The sequence below is a fragment of the Bombus vancouverensis genome, chromosome 4 (genome assembly GCF_051014615.1).
Source record: "Bombus vancouverensis nearcticus chromosome 4, iyBomVanc1_principal, whole genome shotgun sequence".
NCBI lineage: Eukaryota > Metazoa > Arthropoda > Insecta > Hymenoptera > Apidae > Bombus > Bombus vancouverensis.
The window spans coordinates 1,021,041-1,032,425 of record NC_134914.1 but is presented as its reverse complement, the minus strand read 5'-3'; the positions used below and the strand labels follow the sequence as shown (position 1 = coordinate 1,032,425).

General features: G+C 25.6%; 1 protein-coding gene across 6 annotated transcripts; it reads right to left on the bottom strand.

Moving 5' to 3' along the window:
* Nucleotides 1-936: 936 nt before the first annotated feature.
* LOC117161415 (monocyte to macrophage differentiation factor 2) lies at nucleotides 937-11,165 on the bottom strand. 6 transcript variants are annotated; one of them, XM_076618164.1, is made up of 6 exons: nucleotides 11,004-11,164; nucleotides 10,823-10,862; nucleotides 10,119-10,313; nucleotides 3,359-3,604; nucleotides 3,015-3,267; nucleotides 937-2,915 (listed from the first exon to the last, which is right to left on the bottom strand). In XM_076618164.1, exons 3-6 carry the CDS (start codon nucleotides 10,154-10,156, stop codon nucleotides 2,661-2,663), a joined length of 792 nt encoding a protein of 263 aa, XP_076474279.1. In that variant the 5' UTR covers nucleotides 10,157-10,313; nucleotides 10,823-10,862; nucleotides 11,004-11,164; the 3' UTR covers nucleotides 937-2,660. The 6 variants fall into 6 exon arrangements, 5 of the variants coding, with proteins under 5 accessions (XP_076474279.1, XP_033198829.1, XP_076474280.1 ...); XR_013058260.1 differs by lacking the exon at nucleotides 10,119-10,313 and having other exon boundaries at nucleotides 937-1,570; nucleotides 2,583-2,915; nucleotides 10,823-11,164; XM_033342938.2 differs by having other exon boundaries at nucleotides 10,119-10,316; nucleotides 10,823-11,165.
* Nucleotides 11,166-11,385: the final 220 nt, after the last annotated feature.

Here is an 11,385-nt window from a genome sequence, read left to right as displayed (position 1 = left end):
TTACTAAAAACCTCTGCAAACTCTAAAACTGTACTATAATTTTATTTTTTTAATAAAAATTTTAATAACATTGAAATGTTTCAATCATGAATGATATTTTGAACATGATATTATTTACATATATGTTAAAAATTAATTTTGTTAATACTCTCACGCATCCTCTAAACAGTCATGCTATCGATACCCCATAGCTCGGCGGGTATCAGCTTTGCAAACATTCACTAAAGGACCCAGCCAGTACTAGCAAGCAGGTCCTTGCTGAGCCATCAATTCAATCATAAATTATCGTAAGGTTAAATAGCGACGGGCTCTCTGCCATTATGTTGGCAGGAAGGTGTCTTGCCTCTAACATATTATATACATATAGATACAAATAAATAATAAAGCAATGAATCCAAAATTTGTTTAATAATAAAACTACATCAATTATTTTATAGATTTATGGTATTAGTAACATACATCACAATTACATTCCTTAATAAAATAATCATCAGAAAAGAAACAACAGTTATATTACCATTACATTTTCATAATCATAAGTTATAAGAAAAGTAGCTAAAAATACTTAAACACACTACAACAGAATATAAGATAACAGATATTTTCTTATGTTATATGTTGTGTAAAATAATAAGTTCTATATATAGATTCTACTATTTTATGTTATAGAAATTATATAATTTGTATGTATATCAGTATAATTTTGATATAATTTTTGGCACAATATTCTTGTAAATACAGGAGGTTAATGAACAGACAATTTTGATTATTTATTTCTCATTAGGTGAATGTTATGTGAATTAAATAATATTGGTTTTATAACCAACAATAAAAGCTAATTTTTATAAAAGGTTATTATAAATCTATCTAAAATTATTAAAAAATAATTGCTATACAAATACATGCTATACAGGAAGTAAATAATTTATACTAAAATGTTAGGCATCATTTACTATTACAATAGGATTCCATTTATCTGAACAATTTTTGTCAGTCTCTAATTTAACTAACATGTTGATTTATTATACAAACTTGGGCTCGCTATCATACTTTTTATATAAAATCAAATTATTATATAGAAAGTACATATATAAAGTAGAGCTTTGTTTATCTTCATTTATCACACTTTGTTTACAGATACAAGTTAATACTCAGTTTCAGATATTTGAACTTGTAGCTGATCTTCTATTATTTATTATCTAACTATTTATCGTATTCAGAACATATTTCATATGTCCCAGTGAAGGAATATGAACACATTACTGAGACGATACTATATAACAATGAAACTCAAAATTGGCTCAAATTATTGAAAAAAAATTTAATGTATCTATATCTTGGCAATATATCTTGGAAAGAAAAAGAATAATACTAAATCTTAGTAAAAAATGTAATATCCTCAAACGACTGAAAATGGGCGAATCAACTTTGTCATCAGAATATAATATTGACAAATCAACCATATTGGGAATACAATCCAGTGAAGCTAAGTAAAATATACTTATTAAAGAAAAAAACAGATGTAAAAAAGCGTAGTTAACCTTCATACATATGTCTTCTATGTGTCCATCTGCAAGAAAATAAAAATATCAAATTTTGTTCTCATCGACATCAATTCAACACTTGTTTGACAAGTTTTTTCGTACAGAAGATAACCTAACTCCTAATAATGCTATAATAAGTGTATGAATATGGAATGATGTAAATATAATAAATATCATCACCATGTTCTAATAACTTAAACAGATTGAAACGCATAAAATCCCAAAACGTAAAAAGATATGAACAAAAAAAAAAGAGACAAAGGAATGAGTTGAAATTCAGTTATTTGAATAAGTGCAATAGAGAATCACTAAACTTCTATCATATCAATGAACCAATTATCTAAATTATGTTATTACTATTTCCCAATATGTTCGGATGAACGTAGTTTTATTATGTAATACTCCATTTCATTATATCTAAATTTAAAACTATTATTAAAGCGTGTAAAGTTACTTTTCTAATACAAATACGTAGAAATTCATATTTTACAAATAACAATTCTATGATAGCTGAATATTTTCTTTACCACTTTAGTTATATTTTGACAAACATCCACAATTCAAGAATATAATTTTTATATGTATATTTCAGGTACTTAACCCTCCGAAGATCGTGGTTGATCTGACAGATACAGGTAAGATTTAATTCTAAATATTTCTAAATTTATAATTGTTCATTCTTTATATTTAAATATAGTTTATATATACTGTAAATATATCTATATATTATACTTTATATTAATTTTAGTACAATTAAAGACTTTTCATATATTTATCATATACAGCCTTTTCGCAAAAATAAGCACTGTATAGATTTTAAGTTACTGTATCTATCAAATACACCGCGACCTCTGAAGGAATTTTTACGACCGCGACCTCCGCAGGGTTAATATAATTACTTTTTAAAATTAGTACATTCACCATATTAGATAATCTCTATTTCTCAAAAAATTTAAATAATAGAGATATCTCTCTTTTAATATTTTAGTCTCACAATTGTAAATTAATATTTGAAGATTAAAAAGAAATAATACTTACTTTTTCAATTTTATATTAAAAATTCTCATTTGTAAAATTTTGATGTGATACAAAATTAATGTAATAAAAAATTCGATTTTATAACTCTTCAGTATGAGATTTTAACAGTTTTGGTAATGATGATACATCTGCTGTCATAAAATTATCTGACAGACAGACTGCAGGAAAGACATGATTTAGTATGGCATAATAATGAAAACCAGCTGCTACAGCAACAAAAAGGTGCCAAATTGCATGTGCACATGGTATTCTTCCATCAGATTTAAAAAACGCAATGCCAAAAATATAAAACAGTCCTCCCAATTTTAATTCAGTAATGTTATATTGATGATACTGTAAGTATTAAGGTATAAATTTTTAAATAATGTATGATCATTATTATCTAACATTCTTAGTCATAGTCTTATTTTCAGTGTATAATTATATACTTACTGCATTAATAATTGCATAACTAGGACCAATTCCTATAATTAAATAAAAAATTGTTTCTAACATTTTATATTGTTCATGGAAGATTTGTTGATACAGTATACCCAATATTGCCATAATCCAAACAACATAACGCATTGTAAATAATAATTCATCATTTGGAAAGTGATCTACATTTAACCAAGGAAAATAACTAGCAGCAATAAAAATGTAAATCATGGCACGATCACAACGATGAAGTGTTTCTTTAAGGTGTCTGTAATATAATTATTTGTTATTTCATTAACACAAAATGATGGACAAAGTTATATAAACTAAACTAAGTTAAAATATGTAATAGTAAGTACCTATTATTATTGCAGTAATGTACACTATGGAAAAATGTTGAGACCGTAAAAATAAGAATCAAGGATGTGCCATATACATAAGCTGATACCAATTGGGTCCATGTCATAGAGCGGCGAACCAATTCCAAGCTACCTATAACTGATGGTACAACCCAAATCCCATGAGTAGCTACATTTGCCATGTGTTCTACAGAAGTAGGTATATATGCTTCGTTACTACATGCCGGAGGATTCATCCATTTTATTCTGTAAGAATTTAATACATTGTTTTAGTACAATTTATTGCTTTTTGATATATTTATTTTTATTCACTAAATATTAAAGTATTGTATATCGTATATTATATATTTAACATCGTAAAATGTTTAATATATGTTTAATATTTATAATGTACAAGGAAGGAAATGTTCAAAGTAGTATAAATATTTTATTCCGAAAAAATAAAAAGTTGTTCATACACAGTGTGTTATTAAAATTACAGTTATTAAACTTATAGTAAAAGAAATTTTCTGAATTTTGAAATTCAGAATTTAGTACATGTTTTTCAAGAACATTAAATTTTCACGATTTTCTCGAAAATGAGATCCCCAACGTACTTTTGTTATTTTCGATTTTATATTATTTTAAACCATATTTTCACTTGTAACACAAATTTGGAACCACAGTGTATAATTATTATAATATATTTATACAATTATATTGATATATATGTTAGTATAATTATAATACATATATATATAAAAGAGCTGCATTAAGGGGCTATGCTACCATTGCAGCTTTAAAAATAAATCCTACGAAATAATGCGGAAAAAGAGATTTTGAATATAATAACCAAATTTTATATCGCTTAAACTAAACACGTATTAATCTTTTCAAGAAAAGCTTCTGATTTGCATTATACCTTAGATTTCTTCATTGGCTTGAAGCAATAGAATATCCGTAAATAAGTATTTATTCGGAGGTTAAATTATCTTTCAAGGTCTTTTTAGAAAATTCTTCATGATTCTCAGAACTTCTGAATCTTATAATGTTCAGCTAATTGATGAAGTTGTGCAAATCACATTATCGCATTAGCTGCAATTTTTGCCAAAGTTACATTGATTTTACAGCATGCAATGTTCAAGTACATACAGATTAAAAAAGGTTAAAATATTTTACAAGACCAAATACAAGTGATTATTACAAGTGTAAGCATATCTAAAAGAAAACTATATAGTAATTTACTTTACATAATAATTACTTTTCATACGATTATGAAATATTAAATTTTTGAACTGTGTTTCATATTCTTTGCAATTGTATAAAAAGAAAACATTCATTATAAAAGAGATATGAAATTTCTAGAAAATAGAGTCAATCCATATCAACTGATACATTATCACGAATGTGAAATAAATAAAAGGATTATATTATAGTATAACATATATATATAAATAAATTATTCTTAAGAATAATATATGCCTTTAAATGTATTATCAATGTTCCACAATCGAATTAAAAATAATGTAGAAGGTTTAAATATCCATAGGAAAAATAAAAGTATTAAAAAAAAAATCAAAATTATAAATTAAAAATGTTTTATTTTCGTATGTATTATGTATCACAAGTAACTGATAGTATGAGGATGAGGAAAATGTTAAACGCATTTTCCTTAAAACCATATTTTCTGAAGTAGCTTTAATAATAATTTGAATATCGTTCAACAATTCTGATCTTTGGCTATAATGTTCTAAATAACGTTATTTATGGTATAAAATGCAACATTGCGTTGCTTGAGGAAAGGTGCCATGTATGAAGTCTTCCCCTTTGCTGTATCGTGGGCTAAGCGAATTCCAATGCAAGTGCGACGCCTGTCTGGGATATTGAGATACTCTCACTCGAAGATGGTATCCCGCTAGGGGTAGCCATCCACATGTTAATTAGCAATAAAGCTAGAAAAATTTACCGAATGTCCAGCTGGAGAAAATGCAAAGTACAAATTAAAAAAAAAACTGAGATACTTTAACGGTTCTTACCCTGTGATTATTAATGTATTATTTGAATAAAAAATATTTGGTATATGTATTATATTTATAATGAATCTCTCTTCTTCAAATTTGAAGGTTGTTGATGAGCAGTCGATGAATATAATAACTACATACATATTTGACACATTAGATCTTGAATTAACTTATTTAAATTTTGAAGTAAGTCTTGAAGATCCACGGCAACGAAAAATTATGTAAAGGAAAGTCCGTGGTAAACAAAAGGTTAAGAACCGCCGCTCTAGCTCTAGCATTCTTTGTAATTGTCAACATGGAAGAACATCCCATTTGTACACTAGCATTTTATATCAACTATAAATCCTACTAAATTTCATTCACAGAATTCATAAAGTCTCGGTTTTGATTAATAGATGAATTTGTTAAAATTTATTACCATTTTTTAGAATTGGTTCAAGTAGAAATTTTGAAAAAGTGAAAAATTTTTAAATACATAAATTTTATTGTTCTATAACCACACAGTTATTGGTTGTCTCATGGTAATTAGTAGATTGATATAACTCGTTTTCCTGTATTCTTCAACGGTGCTACGTTTCGGTCAGTTGTTTAAGAAAAACTAATCAAGATATGATCAGGTTATTTCGCTGTATTTAATTTTCGTATCGAGTTCAATTATCATATTACTACTGTATTTATATTCTTATTATTTCATTAAAATAAATAAAAGAAATGGCATGAGATTTAATTTGGTTGACTTCATGATTACACAATCGAAAAGCCAAATGACGCCAAGTATCTCGGGTACGATAAATTTTAGGACAAATATGCCTTATTACTTCTATGCTAAGAGCTCGTTATTCTATCGAATTTAAACATGAAAAATTGAATATTCCATTTGACAAAAACAGCTTTGGCGTCTTCCTAATCTTTTTGACATCTCTACTTGTAAAGAAATTATTGTTATCATATTATGCATTTCTTTTTAAAGCTTACAATTTTCAGAAGTAATATTTTCGTTTATTATTTGAAATAATTTGAAATATTTGAAAATATTTCAGATAGTTGGTGAAATATTCGCGTAATAATACGCGTGGTCAAGAGCAAAATGCATTGAAACAGTCAAAGTTTATGATGCCCACATAACGGTCAAATTGTCGATCTCAACTGATGTATAGAAAAAGTTTTAGTGAAAACGGCTTTCCCTTAAACTTAAAACATGTGGATTACCTGTAAAACCGTTAACTCTATGTCATCGTCAGCCTAGCCATAATTTCAAACATTTTTAGCATTTGGCGACACATTTTTCCTTTGCGTGCATAACGTCACTTGGTTTAATTATTAGACCTATGACGATTGGGGAGTAATTACATACTTCGAAAAATAAAAGACGTGCTAGGATACAAGGAAGAGGAAATTTAAATGGAGGAATTTTCGTTTAATAAAGAATCTTCTACAGGGTATTTTACCTAACTTGATCGTCTTAAATATCTCGGTTATTTTTTATGATAGGAAAAAATATCAGAGGAAGAGAATATTCGGTTTGAAGGGACAAATGTGGTGATAGCTAAAAAATTTCTTCGAGGCCAGTCTTTTTCGAGATTTTAAAGTCATCGAAGTATTTTTAAATGAAACTACATATTTTCATTATAACAGTCTTATAACTCCCCAAAAAAATTCAACGATGTGGAATATGTTGACCTTTACGTAACCTTCAACGAGGAAAAAAAATACGTATATGTATAATATTCACATATTGTTTCAATTAATATTTTTACTATTTTATTTTTCAACTACTTACAATGTGCCTGTTTATATGTTTGTAATTTTATCTAAGTCAAGCATCATTTTATGCGAAAATACGTTAAACAATGTTTTAATGTATTACGATTAAGTCGAAACCAAGGTCATATTAGGCATGTTTATACGAATCTTTTTTAACATTTTTATGTCCTGAATTTATCTCTGCTGTATTTCTCATATACATCGGGGCACACTATATAATAGATTAATATATACATGTTCCTAGTATATAATCTCAATGTGTTCAATGAACGATGATTAATATTAAGCGGTACAGACGGTTATACGTTCATCGAACTCTCAGTAATCTTATATATAGTATATATATAATATATAACTCTATAATATATATATATATACATTTTTTTTAACTTTTAACTGCTTTTATTTTGCGAAAAGTACAAAATTCTAATTATAATTTGAATTTTATGAAATTTTACTGCTTATTCGAACTCATTATTTCATTGCATGAATTATAGTAAATTAAGAGATAATAAAGAAAATTAGCCGTGCGAAATTAATATTACACTGATGTTAAATGAAAATTATAGTTTTGAAATATTGTTCCAAGAATTGCTGGTTGTATAGCTCACATTCTTGGCTCACTCACCACATACTGTTTACATACGTTGGGGATAAGAGTAAGAAATATCAAGAGCAGACAAGATAATACATATGTAGAAAAAAAATTATTTAAATAATATTTATAGTTTTGTATCAATATTTCCACAAAGTTATTCCAAAATTCAAAACTTAAAATAGTACACAGTTATTTATTTTGTCATAGTGTAAAGAAATATACAGATTGCCCCGTTAATTAATACAAGAAATAAATATTTTTTCACTAAAAAATATTACTTTTTAATGAAAACGTAAGTAAAAAATAGATATAATTATTAAATAGAACTTTTTTTTCATGAAAAGCAGCTTTGAAAATTTGTTATAACATTAATTTAATTTAAAATTATTCGAATAATTTGAATTATAGTTTACCATTTTTCTATTATCACAAATAAAAAAATTGTACTGTATAAAAATTATGAAAAGTATAATCAGTAGAAACATATATACATGAAAAATGTCTATTTATCCGATATAATGACATTGCTCGTATATGTTACCTATTTTGCTTATAACGTAAGCATTAGTATGCTCCTCTTAGGTAAAAAATGGTATATACAATATTTCTATTTATCTGTGAATTATTCACATTAGTTTTTTAATTCTTAACTTTAAATGCTAATACTTTCTAATGTAACTACAAAAAAAAAAAAAAATGCACAGAATATTTTTCTATATTATATATGCGTATTCAAATACAAAAATGTATATATATGCTATTATATAAATTGTGCAATGCTTTTTGTGCGTATCGTATCACGAAATCGTCGAATAAAGTTCATATTTGCGCGTCATTTCTATGATTTACAGTTATCCATTAATTAACTGTAGAAATTGAAATATTTTATAAGAAAAAATTTATTTGAAATAATAATTATTTCTTCTAATTGTTCATTATTTCTTACATTATCGTTTAGTATTTATTATATTATTGTGTACAATTAATTTTATAATGTTTTTTAGATATTTCAATATAAATTGAGCTATGAACTAAAAATATGAACGTCATTAATCGACAGCCAATAGCCGCAGCCGCAGCAATCACATTCTGTTTGCTGTCTCATCTCGTTAGACAAACTATACATCCATCTGTTTTAACGATTTTAACTAATGCCATATATATTTTTATCTTTTGGATACAAGAAATCATAAATTAACGCTATAATAAAAAAAAGGTTTACCTAGCTTACAGAAAAAATTTTTATTTTTCTTCTTATGAAATTTAATCATTTTATACAAATGATTAATTTTGATTTTCTCGAAAAAAGCGTTTACTTAAATCATAATTTTATAGAAAAATAAGTATAAACTCATTATTATTAATCCTTTTTTTTTAATCTTGTTAACAAATTTAGAATGCTACTCATTTACTTGCAAACTTATTGTTATTCTAAATAAAAATGATTGATAATTTTGACATTTTTCATGGTTATAAGAAAGATAATGTTTTCAGATAAAGAAATATTGAGAATTGCAGTTATTTCATATTCCGCAATAAAAATATGAGTGACTTTAGTAAATATGAGATTGATTCTTTTAAAAAGTTACTATCCAAATTAGAATTTTTATTAGTAACTGCTCAATTACTAATAAAGCTGAAAGAAAAAAATGCTACATATACATATATACAAATAAACTATAGATACAATATAGAGTTAGAATATAAAATATGGAAAAAGAAATGTTTAAAAAATGTGAAAGAAATTATAAACTGAAGACGTATAGAAGACGATTAAAAATTATATCACAAAAAAGACAATTAAATCGTATAAATCTACCATAAAAAAATTAAAATAAGAACATACATATATATGTATACATTGTCCCAATGAACAAATTACAGTTCTTGCTCTGTATTTTTTAAGGCATATAAAGCATATAATGTAAATCTAGAAAGCATTGAAAAAAAAAATAATGATAATAAATCAGTATTCCTCTTATAAGAAATATACAGGATGTTTATTCTAATGTTTTACTTAATTCTTTATTTATTTATTACAATGTAACATAAAAACTTAATAACAACTTAGTATGAAAATGAAATGTAAAAATATTTGTTTCCATAATAAATCAAAAATCTCCTTGAGTTCTTTAAATAGAGCAGTCAAAAGTATGAAATTAATATTTTTTTGTTTGTTATACAATATATTTTTATCAATAGTAGCATAAGACTTGTTTGATATTAATATGTGTAAGTAACATATAACAGTGACATAATAAACATAGGATTTTATAAATACACACAAATAATAAATAAAACAAAAGATTCCATATTATTTTAAAAATTGGGAAATGTGTACTAAAGTTTATATAAATGTCAATACACAAATATATATAATACCTACTTGTCAACCTACATTTGATGATAACACACGTTCCATATATTCCAAAACATTGTAAAGATTTAATAGTTCAGTATCCATATAAATTGGATCTTCTATAGATAACATTACTTGATGAAATTACTTCTTTGTCCACTTATAAGCAGAACAGCAATGCATTTCATTTAAATAGGCCCAATTAAAATTTCCAATGCATGCAAAGTTTTAATTCTACTAGCAAACAGGATAAGAATTAAAAAGTATAATGGAGGAAATTTATTCGTAGAGAATGTATATAAAAATGCAGGAAAATGATTTCTTATTTTTAAATTTATTAGATAGAATACTTTTTCATTGTACAACAGTTACGTAAAATCTTAAATTTCTTATGTAAAAGTATTATTAAAACCAGTTATATTATATAAGAAAATAAACTTTTATGGTTTCATACAGATATACAAAGGAAATACAATATACGATAACATGCTACATTAAAAATATAAAGTATTATTTTTTAGAATACTTTATAAATAAGGATAAAAGCTAAAATTTGTCATTAAAGATATAAATAGGATATCATGCAAAAATGAAATATAATCAAATATTTTCTTATAATGTTAAACATGAATTTAAACAGCCATTGTTTCACTAGTTGCAAAAATTAAGCAAGTTAACAAGATACTAAATGTGGAAACGGTTAACATTTGTTAATTAATATTAGTTGTGTTGTTATATCTTACTCTTTAATGCGTTGAAATCGAAAAAGATTTTTTATTGGTGCTGCAACGAATTGATGAAGACCAAACATATCCATATTTCCCAGAAATTCAGCACATATAAGTACATAAAACCTCAATGCAACAAATCAGTTTGATGATTAATGTAAATTATTAATTTACGCGATACTTATTTCTTTTTTACCTCATGCTTCATATTTTCAAATTATACACATAAAATATTAAATATTGACAGAACTAATATGTCTCTTATATTAAACGATTTATTCATTCATCATTAACACTACCGCTATCGTTGTCGCAGCACTACTGAATACTGAACCAAACGTTCTTTAACCACTGCAACTAACCAATATGAAGGCCAATGAAGGCGATAGGATAGAAGCAGAAGAAAGAGTAAGAAGTAAGCATGTACATATGTATATAGATATTTATAAAAAGTATGTACCTAGATATAACTATCGAGTTACACTAGATCGCATTATTTTTCAATCCTTATTTACGTTCAACATTCTTACTAAATAGTAAATTTATATTCATATTACTTTGTTCATAAATTAAAATAC